The 24076-nt window shown below is 39.6% G+C and overlaps 1 protein-coding gene across 4 annotated transcripts in view; it reads left to right on the top strand.

The window, feature by feature from the left end:
• Positions 1 to 360: 360 nt before the first annotated feature.
• GOLIM4 (golgi integral membrane protein 4) overlaps positions 361 to 24076 on the top strand; it is an 84059-nt gene continuing 60343 nt past the window's right edge. For all 4 annotated transcript variants that reach the window (XM_025288591.2, XM_025288595.2, XM_025288601.2 and 1 more), the window contains exon 1: positions 361 to 547. In XM_025288591.2, the coding sequence (XP_025144376.2) occupies positions 361 to 547 (187 nt within the window). The remainder of the gene's footprint in view (positions 548 to 24076) is intronic.

A 24076-nucleotide genomic window follows, 5' to 3' on the forward strand; every position in this document is an offset into this window, starting at 1 on the left:
CAAAAAGTGGGGAGGAGGGAGAGACGCAGGCGGCGTCTGGGGACCGGCGCGAGGACAGCCCGCCTGAAAGTATGCGGAGGGCCCCCTCCCGGGCCCGGGCACTCGCGGAGAGTCAGCCTCGCAAAAGTTTGGCGGCGGCGGCGGCCGCCTCGGCGGCGTCGATGGCTGCGCGCCCCGCGGCGCGCGGGGGCTGAGCGGGCGCCACTTCCCCTCCGGCCCGGCTTTTGTGTCTCGCGTCTCCTCCTCATGCTGCGTTCGGCCACCTCCTTCGGCGGCCGCTGTTGAGGCGCTTGCTTGGGCCGAGGGGAGGAAGGCACGGCGGCGGCGCGGACGGCCGCGGCGCGGGGCCCAGGCGGGACTATGGGAAACGGGATGTGCTCCCGAAAGCAGAAGCGGATCTTCCAGACGCTGCTGCTGCTAACCGTGGTGTTCGGCTTTCTCTATGGCGCGATGCTCTACTACGAGCTGCAGACGCAGCTGCGGAAAGCCGAGGCGGTGGCGCTCAAGTACCAGCAGCACCAGGAGTCCCTTTCCGCCCAGTTACAAGGTACGGTTAACGGGATGCGCGCGGCCAGTGGCCAAGTTTGCCTCGCGCCTCCCGCCCTGGCTGGAAAAGTGGCTTTGGCGAGCCGTTGGCCCTGCGGGCGCTGCCACCTCTGACCTTCAGGGACAGCAGAGGCAGCCCCTCCGGGCCTCCGGATCCCGGAGTGTCAGAAGAGATGACACCTCCTCACCCTCCGGCCTCCTCCGGCGGTTACATTTGAAATTGGCAGCACAACCCATGTCCCACTGGGCGATGGGATGGGCGGGTGCACGCTGAGTCTCTTACCCCAGCACTTGTCATTTGTCAAAAGTCCCAGCAGCCATCTAGGCAGACACACCAGGATCCCTGCCTCCGCTCTGCCAGCGCATCCGGAGGAGCTTGGTTTTCTGGTTTCTAGGTATTTGCTTTTCAGCTGACTGTCAGTAGCCTAAGAAATGGGCAGTTTGGCCGAGACTTCTCAAACTCTGCTGTTTTTCCCCCAAGGAAATTAAGCCTGACCCAGTGGTCCGAACTAATGCCCTAGTTTAATGTAGCCTACACTTGCTAGTATCTTATTTCTGCTAACTCGGTAGTGTGACTTTAGAGATGTTCAATGTGTTGGGGAAAGTCCACACTATTGTTCAACATCCTGCAGGTATGTTTTTGGAAAATTTTTTTAAAAAGGTTGAATTGTTTTCCTAATTAACTTTTAGTTTATCCCAGAAGGGGGGTGGTTGGGTGTAGGTGTGTGTGTGTGTCTGTGTGTGTGTGTTACAGTTAGCCTTGAGAAGCTCAAGAGGAGAAACCTGGTTTTTCACTTCGCCAAATACACAGCAAGCACAATGTGAGCAAGACCTGCAGAATGACTTAAGCTCCTATACTTCTCTTTTAGAATCCCATTTAATGTAAATTTCAGGCACATAAAAGATGCGTGACTGCAAATTCAGAACCAGGTGGCCTTGTTAAGAGCAGCGTCATCATGTACATATTTTTTGAAAGCTTTTTCTTGTACTCTTGGTTGGTTTTCAACACTCATACAGCCCTCTCCCTAACCAGAACAAGTAATAATAGTAAAGGGCTGTGAGTAGTGAAATGTTGACAGTCTTTGCTGATAATGCAAATAGAGCTTATTTCACATCACTAGGAAGATACAAGCTGCATGGCTGGTTTCTGTCACTGTATATTTATACAAATATAAAACAGATGTCTTTTCAGGACTTAGCTATTTTGAATGTTCTCTCTAGTTAAAAAAAAAAAATAAGAAGAAAATGATCCACAGCTGATTCTTGGTCTTATTTGTTTTTCCCAGTTTAGAAGTAAAGGAAGTATTTTTAGCTTACTGAAGCTGTGACACCACAGGCAATGAAAATATGTGAGCCGGGTTTGTTTCAAAAGGAAAATCTGTTTTGATTCAGCCTTAGGTTAAAAAGTTTTCTTCTGTAAAATGTGTTGAAATTTACCCATGAATTACTGTTGGTTTGCACAGTAAGGATATTTATTTATTTACTTAGAAGACACTAGTGCTTTCCTGGTGAAGTTCAGTGCAGTTAGACCTAGGGAAGTATTTGCCATTTAGGAGTACAATGGCAGGACTGCATTTTCACACCTGTGATAGAAAGGGTGTATGGTGGATGGTAGAAGGTTGGTGCCTTGTTCTTTTAGTTCAGGAGACTGGAGAGCAGGTGCTATCAATAGTTCACCAAAACACCCTCAGCACTGCGCAGTGTCTGACCCTGAGGGAGGGTCAATGTATTTATTTATTCACTCAACAAACAAAAATTAACTGTGGTAAGAAAACTAGTTCCAAGCACTTTTGTTTGCTTTCTTAGATTTCATTTCCCTGTCTGCTTTTTTGAAAAAGCCCAAGTAACAACAGTGAAATATTTAACCCAAGCACCACATTTGCCTTAATTCCCCGCGGTGGAACTCATTGACTGAGGAGGTCCCAATATCTGAGTCGTAGCCTATATTTGCAGTATTCTATTTCGAAGATCAGGCTCAGTGTCTTTTCTCCTTTTATTTGCCTTCTTCTGGTGGTGGTAGTGGGGAAGAGGGGTAGTACTTGGTATCCAAGACCATTATAGTGCATAGCAGTTGCTTTGCTGCAGGAGGTGAAAAAAAAAAAAATGTTGTAGCCAGTTTGAATGAGTGACCTTACAGTCCATTTCTTAATTTACCCTTTTGCTATTTCCTTTTGAATCGTGGTGCTGCAGCAATTGCAATATGATTGTGTGTGAAGAATTATTTCCCACTCAGATTACAGTTTCTTCTTCTATAGTTTTTCTTTTTTCACACTTGACTTCTATTCTGTGGCATTTTATTTTTAATTTCACATCTGCAGGGCATTTAATGAAGATTTTTTGATGGCAGGCAGCTTTTCTTCCCTTTTCCAATGACAGATGACATTGTACTTGGCAGTGCTATGTATGACCAGCATAGATTTGTTTTTAGGACATTAGACTTGTTTAGCTATGTGAGATCTCTTGACCTGGTTTGGATTAAAATCAGTTAATTATGAGCGGCAAAAAAAAAAAAAAATGCTGGTTGAAAAACTTTTAGTTTGGCCATGTAATCTGAAGGTGTCATTTGTTAAATGAACATATTTGGGTCATCTTCAGTTTAATAATGGGTTGTACACTAGACATTATTCTAAAAGTAGGTTAAGTCTAACTCCAAGTGCATTTTGGAGTCAAACAGTCTCATAAGTAGGAAATGGTGGGGGTGGTGGTGAAAGTTCTAGACTTAGCAATGCCCTCTCCACTAAAAACAAATGTCTGTGTCTGCCAGCCTAGCCTCTCTGTCTTCCACCCATAATATTCCTTAATTATATTGAGCAGTAGAGCAGAGGTTACCTCTGGTGGCAGAGGCAGTAGTAACAACCTTTGATTAGCTCAGTGTTTAGGTAACTTAAAAATTAAGAAAAAAACACTTTTGGGGCCACCCACCATTTTCTGTGTCTATAAGGCCTATCTGAGCTTTTACTGCCCATTAGAATCACCTGGGCAGCTCCCAGGCCTATTAAGTCACAATCTGTGGGGGTGGAAACCTTCTGGCAAGCTCCCCAGGTGATTGCAGTGCGCAGCCAAGGTTGAGAACCACAGCTCTGTAGTCTTGAGACTGAGCTGATTCACACATTGACTTCACTGGCTTGGCTGAAAAGACATTTGACTTTTTTTTTCTTTTAACCCAAGCATGTGATTCAAATTCTAGCCCTGCAACTTTTTGTGTGATCTTGGGCCTCATTTTTCTTATTTATATAATGGAGATTAGAATGGCCTATTTCATAAAATACTATAAGGATAAAATAATTAATACCTGTGAAGCTTCTGGGCTTCCCTGGTGGCTCAGTGGTAAAGAATCCACCTGCCAACACAGATCCCTGGGTCATGAAGATCCCTCAGAGGAAGAAAAGGCAACCCACTCCAGTATCCTTGCCTGGGAAATCCCATGGACCGAGGAGCCTGGGGGGCTACAGTCCATAGAGTTATAAAAGAGTCAGACACGACTTAGCAACTAAACAACAGCAAATGAAGCTTCTAGCACATACCTAGCACATAGTAGGTACTGTTCATTCACAATTAGCTTTTGTTATCATTATGGTTTCTGTTCAAGAGATTTGACCTCTTTTTCTTCCCACGGTTGCCATGGGTAAAATTTTGAAATTCACAGAATTTGTTTTTATAATTAGCTCCTTTTTTGTTGTACCTAAATGCACATCAAAGAAAATACGTGGACTGGCGTAAATCCAAGTACTTTACTCTGGAGAAGGGACCCTCCCTGATAATTTAGAGTTAGAATTCAAGTCTGATTACTAATTAACTGTATATTTTGTCAGTTTAGGAGAGGGAGTGATAGCCAGAGATAGGAGTAACCTTGTGCAATAAGATCTGGGAGAGGGATGTAACTATGTAAAAAAAAATTTTTTAAGTAGGGTCAAACAGTTGCTAGTTCTTAAAACACTGTATTACATTATTGCAGTGCTCTTGGTCTTCCCAGTGATGACCAGAAACCATCAAGAAAAGGTTCATATGTTGTCTTCTATGCTTCTATTTCAGATCAGTGTGTGACAGTTATTTAAAATAAACAGGTTTGGTGCTTAAGGCTGACATAGTTATTTAAGTTAGTTGCCCTGTACATGGTGTTCCCCTGAGACATAGGATGACCCATTTACCTGAGCATGAAAGCATACTGTTTCTGGCTACTTTTTTTCGACCTCCCCTGAATCTGCTTTAAAGAATAAAAAAGTGTCCTTCAGCTAAGGGAAGGGCCAGATTTTTTGTGTGTGTTGGTTCTTCTTTCTGTTGTTCTTTCATCTCCAGTGCCAGGTGCTTGGCATGATAGGTGCTCAATAAATGGTAGGTCTATACCTATGTGGTATTGGCTCTCTGCTGATGAATATGCTTATATAAGGTGGGCAGTGAAATGTAGTGGATGTGGGCTGAGGAGTCAGAGTGCTTGGATTTGATGTCTTGCTATATTTTTCTTTTTTTAATCAGTTGGTGATCTTGAATTCACCTTCCCAGGTGGCGGTGCACTGGTAAAGAATCTGCCTGCCAGTGCAGGAGATGCAGGAGACGTGGGTTCCATCCCCCTCAGTCAGGAAGATCCCCTGGAGTAGGAAATGGCAACCCACTCCAGTATTCTTGCCTGGGAAATCCCATGGACAGAGCAGCCTTGTGGGCTATAGTCTATGGGGTCGCAAAAGAGACACAACTTGACGACTAAACAGCAAACAGATATTGTCTATTAAATGGACATTTTCACTGAAGTACCTACATCTTGCAGTTAAAAGGTGAAATTTATCAGGCTGTTTTTGTTTAATTCTGTTCTATTTAAAAAATGGAAGAGAAATGACAACTTTTTAAGTTCAGTCGGTTTTATTTGTATATAAATTCCTGCCTTAAAATTCATTCCCTGAATAAAAGATAAAACTTTGGAAAATATGACTCAATTAAGACTTCTGTTGAATATATGTGACATGCACGGATATGTTTGGTTCTGCACATTATACCTGCCTTGGTCATCCCTGTAATGGAACTCGCCAATGTTGGTTGACCAGGGAAGAGAATCGCCCATTATTTGTGAGCCTTTTGTTTTGCTGTAACTTTTTATTTTGTATTGGGGTAAAGCTAATGCCTAGCGTGCTGCAGTCTGTGGGGTGGCAAAGTCAGACATGACTGAGCGACTGAACAACAACAGCGAAGCATCTGATTAACAATGTTTTGACAGCTTCAGGTGAACAGCAAAGGGCCTCAGCCACACATACGCATGTATCATTCGCCCCTAAATTCCCCTCCTGTCCAGGCTTCCAGGTAACATTGAGCAGAGTTCCATGTGCTATACCATAGGTCCTTGTTGATTATCCATTTTAAATATAGCACTGTGTACACGACCTTTGGAAACTCCCTAACTATGTCTTCCCCACCATTCCTTCCCCCCACAACTCCGTGCACCACCGGCAGCAGTAAGTTTGTTCTCTAAGTCTGTGAGTCTCTTTCTATTTTATAAGCAAGTTCATTTGTATCGTTTCTTTTTAGATTCCATGTATAAAGGGTGAGTGAGCCTTTTAAGTCTCAAGTATGTTGTACAATTGACTACATCCACATAGATTGGAAACCTTACCTTGAGTTTTTAAAATTCTCTTTTGCCCCACCAAGAGCGTGAACATAAGACTAGGTTTTAGAGACTTAAGGAATGGGTGAATTGGGAGTTTGAGAATGAAGACTGAAGCTGAGAGTACCAAAGTGCAGAGGATTTGAGAGGAACCAGAAGATGGAAGAGAGAAAGAGAGGGAAGGGGACTAACATCAGTTGATGACATTTCAGAACATTGGAGAAGATTCCTGCCCACACCTCCATGTCCTAAAAAGAAAAGAATAGGGACTAGTGAAGGGGGTGTGGGTTTGGCATCAGATATTGTTTGAATACAACTCCGGTGTTTACCAATGGAGTGATCTTGAGCACACAGGTAATCTCTGTTCACACAGGTGAACTTTGGTTTCTTCATAGTGCCCTGAGGATAGCAATGTCTATTTTGCACACTTGCATGAACTAGAAATAATACATTGAATGTGACTGGTACGAATCCCAGCGTGTGTCACTATGACATTTACTAGGAAACCAGGACTTGCTGTTGTAGTATTAGCATTGGCTGCTTTTCATTTCATTTGCCCACCGTATTACATCTGAAAGGTAACAGTTATTAGCTGTGGTCTAATGGCTCTTTTTGGAGCCATATGCTCAACTTGGACTTTTATTTGATTTAAGACGCTCTCACTCTGTCTTTTCTATTGACCCTTTTTTGGTAAGAAAGGACCTGAGAATGCTGTACATGGTAGCAACTAAGTGTTGCTGTTTTTCATTTTGACAACTCAGTGTTCTTATTTTATCACTGAGGACAAAGTGTTTTTGCTACTCTTGCCAGTCAGTGGTTTGTGGGTTTTGTAGCTTTGTTTGGAAGTGAAAGTTATGCATAATATAACTGTACTTTAAAATAAAAATGGCCAACTGTATTTTGTCTTTCAAGCCATTAAAGCGAATTTATTTTGACAGAAATTTGGAAATTTCCCCCCCAAAATTAAAATCTGTGAAGTACATACCATTTCTTGTCTCCCACATTCAGGGGCTGTGCTAAACATGATACTTGCATTTTCTCACTAGCACTGAACCAAGCACTGTGGTGTGAAGGAACAATCTGAGGCTCAGAGGGTTAATTAACTTTCCAGCGTCAAGGTCGAATCTAATGAATCTGAATTTGGAACCCTATTGTGACTTTGTAGCCTGGGTTCTTTCCACAGTACTACATTGCCCTCAAAATTACGTTAGTGTCTCATGGTGATATTAGTGGTTTGGAGAAAGTGGGTTAGGTGGGTCATGTGAGGATTTAAGATAAAATTTAGAATCAGAAGTAACAAGTCTGATTATTTGATACAGCATCTCCAGAGTATAGGCATTTGGTGCAGTTACAGAACGTGATTTTAGTTGATTCTTGAGTTAATTTTAGGTGGTCTGCACATGCTGCTTGAAATAACATAGAATCACATGAGAAATGGCTGTTTTTTTGAATTCCCTTTCAGTGTTTTCTTGACAGATCAAGGAGCAACTCTCAGTTTGATTCTAGAATCTCTCGATGTAGCTGCTCATTTGTTTTTCTTAAAGAGAGCAGACTTCAGGCAACCAAGCAGCCTGATAGCTAGACTTTAATAATTGTTTTGTTGTTTTATTACATTTAAATTTTACAATTACTGCCCATTGATGCCATGTAAGTCAGATTTTTCATTTACAAGGTAGTAATGTAAAGTTTCCCTTATAGAAGTTTATTATAGGGGAAAAAGTGAACATTTGGCATCTCATAGTACCCGTACAGGTTTTGCATGCATGAAATAAGATGCAGGTATTCCTGCATCTTATTATTTAGGAATAGATCAAATCACTTTGTGATACTGACACTGAATTTTACAGTTAAGAAAACAGTTTGGAAGAGGAAGAGTCACTAAGTATGTGTCTCAGGCTGAGCCCAGAGTCCACATACACTGACTTCCAGAGCCACATAGCATTCCTCCAGGGCTGCACCCTGCAGCCCCTGGAGACCAGCAGCACCCTCATTGCAGTTTGAGCTGAAATGGGTGTTGCTATTTTTAAACAATGCTCTGTAGTTCTGAATGGCACACTTGTGTTCTTTGTTTTTATTGGCTTATGGGTGCTTTTCCAGAGGACATGCCAGCCATTGCCCTACGCTAATAAGCCTCACTAAATAGACTCATAGCCTGGAGGGATGCAGGCATGAAATAAATTGCTTGTTACAATAGTGTGACATTTTAAAAAATATTGGTTTAGCTATTTTTCATATATAAAATGTCATAATATGATAGGTAATGAATAGAAAGATGTGCTGTCACTCTGAAGGATGAGGCATTTTAGAACATTTGAATGACACCCTTTCCTTTGAGAATAAGTGAATTTAAGAAAAATATATTATCATTTTAGGAGAGTCAAACATTTCATTTCCTATTTCACATCTCATTTAAAGCCTCTTTTTTAAGTGGAATGTTTAAAAAAAACAAAAAATCTACAACTCAAGCTATGTAAGAGAACTTGGACATTGCTTATATGTTCTAGACAATAGCTGCTGCTGCTGCTGCTACTAAGTCACTTCAGTCGTGTCCAACTCTGTGCGAGCCCATAGACAGCAGCCCACCAGGCTCCCCCATCCCTGGGATTCTCCAGGCAAGAACACTGGAGTGGGTTGCCATTTCCTTCTCCAATGCATGAAAGTGAAAAGTGAAAGTGAAGTTGCTCAGTCGTGTTTGACTTCTAGTGACCCCGTGGTCTGCAGCCTACCAGGCTCCTCCGTCCATGGGATTTTCCAGGCAAGAGTACTGGAGTGGGTTGCCATTGCCTTCTCTGAGACAATAGCTATGATACTATAAAATATTCTAAATATAGATTAAAAATGGGAAGTTGATAAATTGGTTATTTAGTTTGATTAGTGTAGAACAGTTTATTAAGCTTTACATTAGTGAGATTTAGTATTATAAATCTATACTTCCTATGTCATTGACCTCTCAACCTCATAACAAATATTTAGAGGAAATTTTAAAAAGGATTTTATATCCTTTATAGAGATTTTTTTCTGAAAAACATGTTAAATGGTACTGATATCAAACATCACTTTTATTAGAAAATGAAAAAAAAAAAATCCTCCTCATAGCTAAGTGTCAGCTCAAAATCCAGAAGTCATCTTATCTGGGTGTGGGTACGACTCCTTGGAAATAGTTCCTCAAATATAACTTCTCAAATTTAGTTCCTCTTCATTGATGGATCTGTGAAACTAAACCTCAGCTCAAGCAACATACAACAGTGGAGCAGGCATAAGATACCTACATCTTCTTATTCAAAAAAAGCACAAAGTACAAGGTATGTAGGAGTTGCTAGTCCATGAAAATTCTGAAATCCAGTTAGGCAGATGTTTCTCAGCTAGGTTCAGGCCTGGGAATAATCCTTCATGTTTCTTGATTCTACCCTATGGAGTATTGAGTTATCCTTCCTATTCATGAAGGGTGGTATGTGTTTACAGCTGAGTTTTCTCAGCCTGTTTCTTGCCTGTAGAAAGTTGGGGGTTTATGGTGTTTTTTCATTTAGGACCCTCTCCATTCCTTCCAGTCAAAACTGGCAGTGTTTCTTCTGATAAAATCCTCTCAAAACTTTTGTGGGTCTCCCATGAAGCTTATTGAGGTTTACTCTTGTTCGTCAAAAAGCACACCCATCTTAGAGATGATTCCTTCTCTACCTTGGGTTTCTGCAAAAATAAGGGAGAGACAATGCCCTTTAACTTAGCAAAACCCTGTTGAGAGAACCTGTGTTAGGTGAGCTTGATTAAGGAAACTCGCACCTAAGAGGACCTGTGAGTCACACCCTTAAAAGTTGTAGGAGGTCTTATAGCCTGATTGAATAATACTCTGACATGCCACATTTCCCAGGCCTTACCAAAAGGATTTCAGAAGCTTCAACCTTGACCTCACTTCACACTTTTTTTCAGACAGTTCCCTAAAAATGATCTTTGGTTGGAAACTATTTCTTGATTTTAGCGTTACTGAGAAGGCAATGGCACCCCACTCCAGTACTCTTGCCTGGAAAATTCCATGGATGGAGGAGCCTGGTGGGCTGCAGTCCATGGGGTCGCTAAGAGTCAGACACGACTGAGTGACTTCACTTTCACTTTTCACTTTCATGCATTGGAGAAGGAAATGGCAACCCACTCCACTATTCTTGCCTGGAGAATCCCAGGGACAGCAGAGCCTGGTGGGCTGTCGTCTATGGGGTCGCACACAGTCGGACACGACTGAAGTGACTTAGCAGTAGAGAATCTTCAAAACCTTCAAGTCTTGTCTTTTTTTCGTTTAGTGATCCTTCCCCCAATTTATCTTCTCACAGGTTTCCCTAAACGGCAAGAAGAAACCAGGTAGCCTCTTCAGTACTTTGCTGGGAAATCTCCTCAGCTAAATCACACAGTTCATTTGGCGCTTTTAAAACATCTCATCTAACTGCACAAATCTGCAGGTCATGTAACTACATGTTCAGTGTCAGTATTGTTAAACCGTCTGCCACTACGTAATTTCTAGTTTCCAATAAGATTTTCATCACTTTCATTCATGCCCTTATTAGAAATCTGTTCAAAGTCCGAAGTTCTGTTAACAGTGTGTTCGAGAGTTTACACTTTGACTTATGGTCTTCTTAGGCCCACTACACAGTTCCATAGCCACTACCACTGTTTAGATTTCTGTCATGGCAGCACTCTGCTTCCAAAATCTGGATTAGTTATCCTGCTGAATAGCAAATTACCCCCAGACTGAATTGATTTTGAACAACAAATACTATCACAGCTTTTGCTGGAAAGGAATTGACTTAGCTGAGTGATTCAAGATCTCTCAGGATGTTGGAGTCAAACTTCTGATCAGGGTTGTGTGTACTGTGCTGTGCTTAGTCACTCAGTCATGTCTGCCTCTTTACGATCCCTTGGACTGTAGCTCACCAGTCTTCTCTGTCCATGGAATTCTCCAGACAAGAATACTGCAGTGGTTTGCCATGCCCTCATTCAGGGTATCTTCCCAACCCAGGGATCAAACCCATGTCTTCCACATTGTAGGCGGATTCTTTACCATCTGAGCCACCAGAGAATCAGGGTTGTAGTTATCCCAAAATTTGACCAGGACTGGAGAATCTGCCTCAGAATTCACTAATGTGGTTGCTGGCAGGCCTCAGAAGATCCAATTCTAGTCTCACTCTTCCAGGGCTTTCCATAGGAATTTCCATAGTTCCAACCTGGAGCTTTCAACAGAGTAGCTGGCTTCCCTCAGGGCAAGAGATCAAAGGGCAACAGCCAGGGAGAGAGTTTGTATGAACCCAAGGTGAATATGAAAGTATTTTAATAAACTAATCTTGAAGGTATAACTCACGACTTCCTGCCCTATTCTGTTCATTACTGTTGAGTCACCAAATTTAGCCTGTGCTCAAGGGTAAGAATAACAGAATGCAAGGATCATCTGGGGCCATCTTAGTAGCTGCCTCCCACAGTGTAAGAATGTCATTGTCATTGTTGGAAATATCCTTAAAATCATCTTTGAGTACTTGCTATGTACCAGGTACTGTTCTAAATTATATTCTTGGATTATCCAGTGTAATAGTAATTTTGTAAAAAATGTTTTACTGTATATTAAAATGTGATTTACCATTTAATTTGACATAGTGAAAAGTGACATTTGAAATCATGGCACCTCAGAGGGAAATTATCTGGTCTTTAAACTATCTGACCAGGAAGAATTCAAATTAAAAGAGATTTCCAGGTAACTCTCTGAAGTATAAATCTAACTAGGAGGCTGTTAGGGGAAATCCCAAAGTTGAAGCCATCCTGTCCTTAGGGAGTTTCAAAATCCATTGACAATTTGTGAAAATTTCACATTTCTGCAAAAGACTGTATTTCATTGGTTAGTAGATAGGAATGCAGTAGAATGTGTTTGTCCATATGGTATTTTCACTTGCTTCTGAATGTGTTCCTTTTGACTTTATATAGCCTGCAGCCCTTGTGAAGACCTTATTATTTGATAGTCGGAAGATACATATTTTTAATGGAGTTCAACTGGTTTTAGAAAGATAGGTATCTTTGATTTAAAAAAAGAGCATTAGTTGCATGAATAGTAATTTCAACTTGTTCATTCATTCCTATTTTGAAAGTCAAGTTTTATATATTGTAATACATGAGGTTTTCTTTTATGCTATTGATAAAATTAAAAAATAGAGCATATAGGCATATTATGAAAACATCATTAAATGTTATGAACAATTGAAATTTCAAATTCATACTCTGGCCTCACTCTTCCAAACATACTTTAGTAATTAAAGATACTTGAGTTGAATATTTCTATTTTCCATTTTACTTTCATTGTACTTTCCTAAACAGATTTCTATAAGAGGTGGGATCATCAGGAAGTGCATAGAGAATACTTTGTCCAAATGTTTGAAGTCATGCTTCACTTAGAAATCAAGGGGAGCTTCCATTCTTGTAAGTGAGAAGTTGCTATTCAATATCTAGCAATCAGTGATGATCTTCCTGCCTCTACTGCTATCTGTGTGGGTACCAGATTGCTGCCATGATCCTCACTGTTAGGCTAGGTTGCTGTGGGCCTCATGTCTTAGTGATACCCTCATAGATTGAAGTCCCTTGAGACATATGGTCTTCGTTCTGTGTCCGAACACATAGAAAATTCCCTGTGTGTTCTATAGGGTACAGTGTAGTTCTTAGGGAGACTTAACAGTCTGCAAGTTGTGTTTTTCTTATTTACCTTTTGCCTCTCAGGTTGGTTAGGGTCCATATGGATTAAGCCAGAGGATGCTCTTTTCTGTTGATACCACCCAAGGAAACAGTAGCTACTAACCCAGTTAGCTAGAATGATGGTATTTATGAGTACATGTGAGGCCCTGTTTTTAGCCTCCAAGAAGTCTTTATCTGAAGGCCCAACAGTACCAATACTTTGAGCAGAGGCTGAGCTTTTAAAGAAAGACTGCTTAGTTTTTATGGTAGGCCTCCAGCTGATCTCAAAACTGCCTCCTACCAGGCAACAACTCAGTCCTGAGACTATGTTGTGTGTCTTGTCTGTGACCCTCTCTTCCTCAAGGGTGGCGTTTTCAATTTGGGATCAGTGAGAGGTCCATGAACTTTCTGAAAATTTATGTCAATTTTGTATATGTGCCTTTTTCCAAGACAGAAGTCATAGCTTTTATCAGATCCTCAAAGCATCAGTGACCTGAAAAAGGTTAAGAACTACTACTTAAGGGCAAATTCCTCCTTCTGAGGTTTTTTTAAGTCCATCTTGGAATTTTACCTTCTCTGATTCTGCCTCATGAATCCTCTATTTGTAAAGGGGTTGTCAATGCTCAATGCTGTTCCTCTAAAGCCCAAATCCCTACCACCCCCCTTAAGTGTAAGACTCCTGATTAGAGATTTAAATGACATTTCATAAATTGCATTTCTAGAATCTACTAGTAATTGCTTATTGCTGTTTAGTCTTTACGTTGTGTCCAACTCTTTTTGTGACCCCAGGAACTGTACCCCATTAGGCTCCTCTGTCCATGGGATTTCCCAAGCAAGAATATTGGAGTGGGTTGCCATTTCCTTCTCCAGAGGATATTCCCAACCCAGGGATCGAACCTGTGTCTTCTGCATTGGCAGGAAGATTCTTTACCACTGAGCCACCTGCAAAACCCATTAGTAATTGCTTAGTAAATAATAAAAGAATGTCTTGTTATCACATGAGAAATTTAGGTTTTTCAGATTGCTTTATATTCATGATATTTAAAGCAATATGCAACAATTTTTTCATTTTAAATTTGGGGAAACAGAAATCACACAGCAAGACAGTGACACACTTGGGATTAATGCTCAAATTACTTGAAGCCTATTTCAGGGCTTTTACTAATCCTCAGTTTCCAAAGCTACATCACCCTGCAACTCTTGATAAAAGGAGGTTTTGACAGTATCTATTCACAAAATTGAGTTTCTGACTTTGCCTCCTCAGAATTAAGAATAGCCCCAGATGGTGACTCAGCTCGACTTGAGAACTTGTCTCTTTGGCGCCCACCTGCCATCCCCCATCACTTCCCATCTCTGGGTCCATGGAAGGTACTGCTGGCTGCTCATGCTCCCACTTCCTACTCCACTCTGCAGCTTTCTACTTACTCAGTGGCATGTTTCCCTTGCTCCTTTCTGCATCACAAGTGCTCGGAGGATGGAGGCAGGATCCATAGGATTGGATCCCAGGGTAATAAGAGTGATAGTCACCGTGGTGAACTTGGCTCCCCCACACTTCTCATCTCTCTCTGGCACATTGTCCTTTGTCCAATATTAGGGGCTTAAGTGGTCCCTTACATTTGGATGGTTCTTTCTCAGACTCCTCTGCAACCTGGGTTATAGACAGGGGTAAACTAAAGGAGATCAGTCCTGGGTGCTCTTTGGAAGGAATGATGCTAAAGCTGAAACTCCAGTACTTTGGCCACCTCATGCGAAGAGTTGACTCATTGGAAAAGACTCTGATGCTGGGAGGGATTGGGGGCAGGAGGAGAAGGGGACGACAGAGGATGAGATGGCTGGATGGCATCACCAACTCGATGCACATGAGTTTGGGTGAACTCTGGGAGTTGGTGATGGACAGGGAGGCCTGGCGTGCTGCAGTTCATGGGGTCTCAAAGAGACACGACTGAGTGACTGGACTGAACTGAAGCCCACACCCAGATCCTGCTATGGAACTTTCACCACAGGCTCTGTACAGGGGGGCTTTGAAGTTCTCCGGTCAACTGGTTCTCCAGCTGTGTTTTTTAGCTTCCAGATGTAGAAGCCAAATCACTCCTAAATAAGTCACAGATTGGAAAAGCAGGAAAGAATGTTTGTAGAAACCAGGTTGCAAAGAGAAACATATGGATATGTTTTGGTTTGGCCCACACAGTGCCCGGAAAAATTTCAAGGTAGTTGTCTACATGGAAAAAGAAAGATATTTTATGTAAACATCTAGATTTCAGACTGTTTGAAAAGTCATAGGATCTCTTGACCCTGGTCAGCATTCTTGTGTGGCTTACGCTTTGAGTGGGGCATGCAGGCTTCAGTTGGCAAAATTTCCACTAGAATTCTTCCTCTCGAATAACTTATTTCATTTATCAATGAAAAAGGCAAGCCTCAGAGAGATCAAATGACCTGACAACTGTGCCATCCTGTGTGGTAGCCACTGGTGCTGTGTGGAAAAAGCACTGAAAGTGTGTGACTGAGTGGAATTTCATATTTTAATTTATTTAAACTTAAAATTTAAAGCTGAAGCACTGTGAAATATTTTTCAGCTAAGCACAGCTTTATCGTTTTGGTGGTACTATATTTCGATTAACTCTTGGGTCATGTTAGATATTATTGAATTATTAGATATTAATAGTTATTAATTATTAGATATTATTGCAATGCATGTATACTTTGTACTTTTTAAAATGTGGCTGCAGAACTCTAAAAATTGCAAATGTGGTTCATGGTGTATTTCTGTTGGATGGTGTTGACCTGACAGAGGTCACACAGCTTGTTGGTGGAAAATCTGGAATGTATCAGCTGATAACCACAGTTCTAACCATATTTTTTCTTTATTATCAATACTTTATAAAGTGTTGCCCAAATTTTCTTCTAATTCTCAAAACCTTTTCTTTGTACCAGACAATCTCTCAAACTCCTCTAGGAGTGTATTTTTCCTCCTTCTTGCATGGCACATGTACAGAGGTGACTTTATGCAAATAAAAATTTAGCTTTGTGTGTTATAGTGGTCATATAATAAAGGTAATTTTAAAGATAATACAGTTAATGTTCATGATATATAAAGGCTAAAATTATTTTCTCATTTTAAGTGATACTGACCATTAGTTGTCTCTGAATTATTTAAGAAAATAATTTTTAACATATTCAAAATAACATTGTATTTTATTTTGTCACAAATGTATATTAGTCTAAAATTAGTTGCATATTGTATCTCATTGTATAACCAGCAACCTGATCAAAATGCAACACCACCAGCATCCCAGAAGTTTCCTTGAGCCCCTTGCAGTCATGAACTGTTCTTCACTCCCTAAGGATAATTGCTATGAATTGATTTTGCCTGTTTTTATATTTTACATCAATGAAATCAAACAAATGAATCAAACAGTTCTTTTTCTTAGCATTGTGAGATTCATCCAAGCTATTACATGTAGTTATAGATTGCTCACTTCTTTTAGTATGCCATATTATAAGTCTATCACAATTTATCCATTCTGTGATTGATAAGCATTTGAGTAATAGGTCTGCTGCTATGAATGCTCTAGTTCCTTTTGACTTTTTTTTTAAGGGTTAGTAACTACTTAATGTCTTCAATGACTATAGCTTAAGGTCTATTTTGAGTGCATTTGAGTGCAAGTTGTTATTTTAGTATTTCTCCTCTATTAATGCTAATTTAATATCCTTATGCATCCTGTCTGTATGCACTGGATTATTACCACTACAAATTAAAAAATATGACCAGAAATAAAAGCAACTAAAACTTAACATTCAAAATGCAAGCATTGGTGTCATTGTTCAGCCAAGGATAATGATAAGCTGCCTAGGGATCTGTCCAGATGTGAGCTGACTTATCTTTTCTCTGTTCACCATCATTTCTGTTCTTCTGCTACATTCTTTTTCCATTTGTACTGTGCAAAAGGGTCATTTTAAAGTAATTAATTTAAAAACTTAAAATTACATCAGGCCTGATTCTTCCTTTTTGCTAATTTCCTGAAACATGTTCACAATCCCTTGATTTGGAAACATTGCCTCTCACTAGAAGTGTCCAGAGGATAGCTAAGCATTTAAGAGGAGTGTTAAAGAGTTAACTCAGATATCTGGTGGGTGGTTGAACTAGCCTTAAGAATATTTCTAAACTAGAATAATGTCATTTTTAAATTCTGAGACGCTAGCTTAAGTGAACAATAATGAAAATAAGAATTATTTGTAGTGACATGCTCAGCAATTTATTACTACATAGTTTTCACACTAGAGTTTGCTTTATTACATATAAATGGCTAAAAAGGCAATGTTCTTGGAATTGATTCATGAACATTCAATAATGTTACTTTTATAACTTGTCATAATAGAACTTGTGTTGTGCTATGCTACAGTTTGTCTTTATACAAATTATGATAGAAAAAAATTAATAAGATATTTATGTTAACCAAAATCTACCCTAGTTTTTTAAAAGAATAGATTTCTAAATCACTGAGGAGTATATCCTCCTAGCCACAGATTTAACAGATATTTCCTATCTTGTGATTCAGGCAGTCCCTAGAAGTATTAGTATTCAAAGGTAATAAGCTTGTATGTACTAAACTCTTCTTTAATTTCAGATTTTTAGTGATTTATACTGGCTCCCATCCCCAACACTACTTAGTTTACACCTGTGAAGTTTCGAAGGGAAGCTATTCAGAAACTGCTCAAAAAACCATATGGGTGGTTCTGGAATCTTATCAGGTATTTAGGGAAACACCTTCAGTACACTTAGAGAATTGTTTAGTAGAGACATCTGAGATTAAAAAATTATAACTTCGGTTCCTTAAAATATAGCCCATTCAATATATTATAGTTTATCTCTGAAAATTAGACTACATAGAACAAATGTCTTTCCATGACATTTTCTTTATTTTTTTTTAGTTGAAAAGATTTATGATTCTGTTTTCTGAAACAGAAGATAGTCCAGGAAAATTACTGTTATGAATTTAGGATAGGTAATCCAAACAGGTGTGATTTGATGCAACTAACGTTACATGAGTAGCCATATAAAGATACTGAACATCAGTATTTTTTTGTTTTCTAACAGTTCAAAAGACTGTTACTTAAAAGAGCAGACATATTCATGCTTACTGCTTGTCTGTGATTTGAACATTGTGGCCTGGACTTGACCCAGCCTGATTTATCTGAACCTAAGGAGTAGACAAACTTGGAACTGGCTCACTGTCTTTTTGAAACCTCATTGGCCAAGCAAGATGCATGGTCAGTCCCAACACTGATGGACTGGGGGGCGGAAGAGTACTCTGCCCACAACAGTAAGCACTACTCTGTGGTTGGCAGGCTGTGGGTATATAATTACAGTAATGAAGGTTAAAAAATTCGGAGTGATGACCCCATCTACCAGAGTCAATTTCAAAATTGGTACAGTGTGAGATAAAAGAAGAAAGCTTCTTTCATTTGAAGAAACATTTTATGGTGATTTGACATAGACTTTTTCAAAAATTAACAGTGATTAACATAAAGAATCAGACATAACTTAGCAACTAAACAACAACAAAAAACATGGTTTTAATCATATTTGGTTTTCTAGGCAAAAGGTATGAGTTCATAATGAAAAGACATGTAGCAGAAATTATAAACAAAAGGCAATAGGTAAATATGTTCCTTTTTTCTTCAGTCAACAAACTTTTCTGAAGCACCTGCTGTCCATAGACTTTCTCAGAGGATATAATTTTATAGGTGCTGCCATTAAGAGATAGAACGTAAATGAATTATCCTTTAAAGCTGAAGGCTTATCTGTTAGGTTTTTATGACTGCTCTTTCAGTGACATAGAATTAGTAGAACTTCTATGCTGAAGTATTTCAATGTTTAATATGGTGATTTTAGCAGCAAAAGCAGATGTGATAAAATAAAGGATTCAGTCTTATATACTAGTTTATAAGCGTTTTTTAAAAAAGCTAGAACATGTGTTCCCCATCCTGAACACATGTTCTAGCTTTTTTAAAAAACGCTTATAAACTAGTATATAAGACTGAATCCTTTATTTTATCACATCTGCTTTTGCTGCTAAAATCACCATATTAAACATTGAAATACTTCAGCATAGAAGTTCTACTAATTCTATGTCACTGAAAGAGCAGACCTGTGGCGGATTCATTTTGATATTTGGCAAATCTAATACAGTTATGTAAAGTTTAAAAATAAAATAAAATTAAAAAAAAAAAAAAAAAAAAAAAAAAAAAAAAAAAAAAAAAAAAAAATAAAAAAGCTAGAACAATTTAGAACATGGACCCATGGATAAGTTTGGGCATTTAAAATTCTTTGTAGACTTCTTGTAGATATTCAAATAATGCTTGGCTTTTAAAAAATATTCATTATATATCCACGGGGATTCTTTTCTTTAAAAAAATTAAATGAAAAATTATGCCACTAGTATTTATTTGAAGGTTCTAGCACCTACTATGGCAACTATATCTTTTTATACCCAAGGCTTTATTTTTTTTTTTAATTTTATTTTATTTTTAAACTTTACAAAATTGTATTAGTTTTGCCAAATATCAAAATGAATCTGCCACAGGTATATAATACATGTGTTCCCCATCCTGAACCCTCCTCCCTCCTCCCTCCCCACACCATCCCTCTGGGTCGTCCCAGTGCACCAGCCCCAAGCATCCAGTATCGTGCATCGAACCTGGACTGGCAACTCGTTTCATACATGTTTTACTTGTTTCAATGCCATTCTCCCAAATCTTCCCACCCTCTCCCTCTCCCACAGAGTCCATAAGACTGTTCTATACATCAGTGTCTCTTTTGCTGTCTCGTACACAGGGTTATTGTTACCATCTTTCTAAATTCCATATATATGCGTTAGTATACTGTATTGGTGTTTTTCTTTCTGGCTTACTTCACTTTATACTTTTATACCCAAGGCTTTGTGGGAAAACTACGGAAAATTGAGAGAAATAGATAGCCTTTTTGTCAGTCTTGCTGTTTTTCTTTCTATATTTTTAATAGATATATCTAATTTTAAGCATTTTTCAAGTTGCCTATTTTCTTAATTTTTAAATAATCTTTTATTTAGTTAGTTGTCTCTGGCTGTGCTGGGTCTTCCTTGCTGTGCAGGCTTTTCTCCAGTGAGTGGGGGCTACTCCAGTCACAGCCTGTGGGCCTCTCGTTGCGGTGACTCCTCTGCAGTAGTTGCGGCACGTGGGCGCAGTAGCTGTGGCTTTGGGCCTGGGGCGCGGGCTCTGCACTTGCAGCACGTGGGCTTAGTTGCTCCACAGTATGTGGGATCTTCAGCCCAGGGATTGAACTAGCGTCCCCTGCTTTGCCAGGCAGACTCTTAACCAGTGAACCACCAGGGAAGCCCTGCGTATTTACTGATTCCTTCCATTTAATGTGAGATTGTGTATGATTGTATGTATGTGTGTGTATATGTCTCATCACTTACGAATGATACTGGTCCTTAGTTATATAATCCTAGTAGCAATTTATTTATATTTTTACTTTTTACATGTTTCAGCTTGAGACTATCAGAATTTTTTGCTAAAAAAGGGAAGCTGAAGGCTGGTCCCTTGGTACACAAATAATGGCCTTAATTTGGAAATGGTTAATTTCCTGAGTCGTCCTGACATGCTTTTTGTGCTTACACTAGAAAAAGCAGTAAGAAGAGGCAGTTTTGTGTTTTTTTTTTTCCCGACAAGTTTATTTCTGTACTTTTTGTGAACAATGCCTGCTCAGAAAGTTTTCAGAGTAGGAACATGTAGATTCTTGTTAAGAGCCAGTTAGTGAAACTAATACTCTATGAAACCAGTGAATAATTGGCCAGTTACCCTGTATTTATTCTTTAACTTAAAGAAATACTTCTTGTTATTAACTTTGTTCCTTTGGGACTACGTTAATGTGGAAAGAAAATCTGGCTTTAGTTTTCCTTCATCTCTTTTTATTTATTTATTTTTTAACTCTGCTAATTGATTGCTTAAGTACTAAAAAAAAAAGTCTGATTGGCATCAATTGGAACAGACACCAAAAAGAACATTTCTGAGTAATTATTTTGTAAAGAGAAGAGTCTTACCAGGCCCCATAGCATTTTAACTGCAAGAAATTACAGTTTTTTAAGTATCATACCCAGAATTATGTCTTGAACTTTGAATTGTGTCTCACTCGATTATATCTAATTTCCCCTCTTTCTAGGTCTGTTCTGGTGTTATCCAGGTCACTCAGAACGCCTACTGGCATGGTGTAGACTACATGGATTATTTTTTATAGTTGTGTTGACCCTACTTTCAAAATACATATCCTGCCTCTTACTAATCTGTACTATTTCTAACGTCCTAGTCTGATTCACTGTCCTCTCTTGATTGGGCTGATTGCAGTAGGCTTCTACCTGGTTTTTTTGCTTCCACCCTTACCTCCCACATGGTAGCTCAGTAGTTTATAAAGATTATTCTTTGTAAAATATAAGTTAGGTAATGTTATTTTCCATTTCTCTGTAGAGGAACTTTTCTATTACCACTTAGTTGTACCAACAAGTTTCTGACAACATGGGCCTTTTAGCTGTTGCAGTGACCCTCCAAGCTCACGGCCTTCTCAGAGTCTTTAAACCTGCTAGTCCATCTTATCTGGTTGCTTCTTCCCTGAGAATCTCTTCATCATTGACTGACATTTTTTATTCAAGCCTCAGCTTTGATGCCAGCTCCTACAAAGACAGCTGTGTTAGCTTTGTTTACTCCATAACAAATTATCCCCAAACTTACTGCTTTCATGTAACAAACACATGTAACCATTAACTATTCCACACATTTTCCTGAGGGTCATGAATTGCTGGACCCAGACAGTTGGCTGGGCTGCAGTTGACTCAGGAGGAAGCTGCTGGCAGGCTTCAGCTCCTCCCTATTGGTGAGATACCTCTGTTTTCACAAGGGAATGCCCTTCCATAGATTGCCCGAGTGTCCTCCTGATGTGGCATCCCCCACACAGTGAGGGATCTAACAGAGGAAGAGCCCAACACAGAAGCCAGTCTTTTGTAACCTAATCCACTTGTATTGGATGCTATTAGTCACATCCCTGGTACAGTGTTGGAGCAGAGTACACAAGGGTATGATTACCAGGAGGTTGGGGGTGTCATAGGGGGCCATCTGGAAGGCTGGCTACTATAGCAGCCCATGAGAATTGCATTGGTTACTTTTGAGAAGCCTGCGTGTTTCTTTTTTTTTAACCTCTGAGCAGTGTTTAAAAGTCATAGCTGGGTCTCTTCCTTGATAAGGGAATAGCTGAACAGTGATGAGAGTTCATCCACCCAAGTACTTTCTCTCTCATTATTTACACTAATGACCCCTGAAATCCCATATTGTGTCTCCTTGTTAATTGTATCTTGTCTGTCTGTCTTCCTTTATGAGAGTATGAGACCCTTGAATTCAAAAAACTGATATTTCATGTCCACTATTTAATAATCCTTGGGCTTAGAACAATGCCTGAAATATAGTAGATCATTATTTGATAAATGATAAATTTTATTTGATAAATATAGTAGATCATTATTTGAAAAAAAAAAAAGTTTCCCTTTTTGAGCCCTGAAAGTTTTATTTTAACCATTTCATATGGGAAGTTGTTTTTACATGTATCACTGTTTCTAAAACTTGGTGTACTGAACATAAATTTCATCAGTTTATTATTTTCTGAGTTACCTTATGTAGAAGGCACTGTGCTAAATGCTCTGAAGTTACAAACCAAATAAGACATGGTCTTTACCTGCCCAGGAGTCCTTTTAGTGATGAAGGGCGGACTCTGGTGTGTGCCATATGAGAACAAGTAAAGTAAAAGAGGAGGAGATGGCAGGGTGGGAGGCAGGGTGAAAATTGGGAGAGGCTTCACAATAGAAGGTCTTCTTTAGGTCTTAGGGTCAGCATGTTATTTTGTGCTATATAATATTGTGTTTCTTTTAGCATGCTCAGAATGTAAGAAGGAATGAAACTATTTTCTGAACAACACAAAGTCAGGAAGCTTGTTCTACAGAAGTAGAAATGGTAAATTATTTAGTTACATATATTTTAAAGTTATATATTGTTAAAGATCACCTTGCTGAATTGACTAAAAATACAGGAAATTTAATTTCATAATATATGGTTGTCATCGCATATAGACAGTTGCCCATACTTCAGCCTTCAATCAGTGTACCTTTGGGATTAGTTCTCTAAGTAGTAATTACGTTTATAGCATTCTTCAGTGTTACCAGTTTGTTAGGGTAGTCCTTCTGTCTCCATCTCCTTAAAGTTGCTTCATCTAATTTTGCTGTGGCTTGAATGCCCAATTACCACACTAGATAGAATTATGTATGTGAAAGTGAAGTCGCTCAGTCATGTCCGACTCTGAGACCCCATGGACTGTACAGTCCATGGAATTCTCCAGGCCAGAATACTGAAGTGGGTAGCCTTTCCCTTCTCCAGGGGATCTTCCCAACCCAGGAATTGAACCAGGGTCTCCTGCTTTGCAGGTGGATTCTGTACCAGCTGAGCTACCAAGGAAGCCGAAGAGTACTGGGGTTGGTAGCCTGTCTTTTCTCCACTGGATCTTCCCAGTCCAGGAATCGAACTGGGATCTCCTGCATTGCAGGTGGATTCTTTACCAACTGAGGTACCAGAGAAGTCCCAGAATTATGTATAATAATAAATGAGACTCCAAAAAGAGTTTTCGAGTAATTACATTTTAAGGGAGGATTTATTTTTAGTTTAGCGCTCTCTGGCTCATAATTTTCATCTTTCTCATACTCACCTGTGTTTTAACAACTTCTGTTATTTACTAGGTGGTGTTTTACTTAGGTTTGCTGTTGAACTTTGTGTTTCTGATCAATGTATCATAGTTGGCTTTGAAGTCAGACTGACTCATGAGTCTGCCAAATTTTAGTTTTATATCCGTAAACAAGTGGTTGAATCTTTCTGAGCCTTATTTTAAAATGTATCTGACAGTATTGATGTAAAGAGTAAATATGTTCAAGGCCTAGAATGTTACCTGGCATGAACTTCCTTCCGCCCTCTCTTCCTTCCCCAGTTATCCCACCAGGTGGACTGGGCTTCACACTCCACCACTGGTGCCTGGAGACAGATGCTTCAGTGAGCAGCGTCCGTATGTGTGACACTTGGACAAGCATGTCCTAGTTTATCCCGGTGTTGGGCTGGACTCGGAAGACCAATCCTACGGATGCCTTTCCTTCCTGATTGTCAGCACAATTTGGGGAGCAATCC

The sequence above is a fragment of the Bubalus bubalis genome, chromosome 1 (genome assembly GCF_019923935.1).
Source record: "Bubalus bubalis isolate 160015118507 breed Murrah chromosome 1, NDDB_SH_1, whole genome shotgun sequence".
NCBI classification, from domain to species: Eukaryota; Metazoa; Chordata; class Mammalia; order Artiodactyla; family Bovidae; genus Bubalus; species Bubalus bubalis.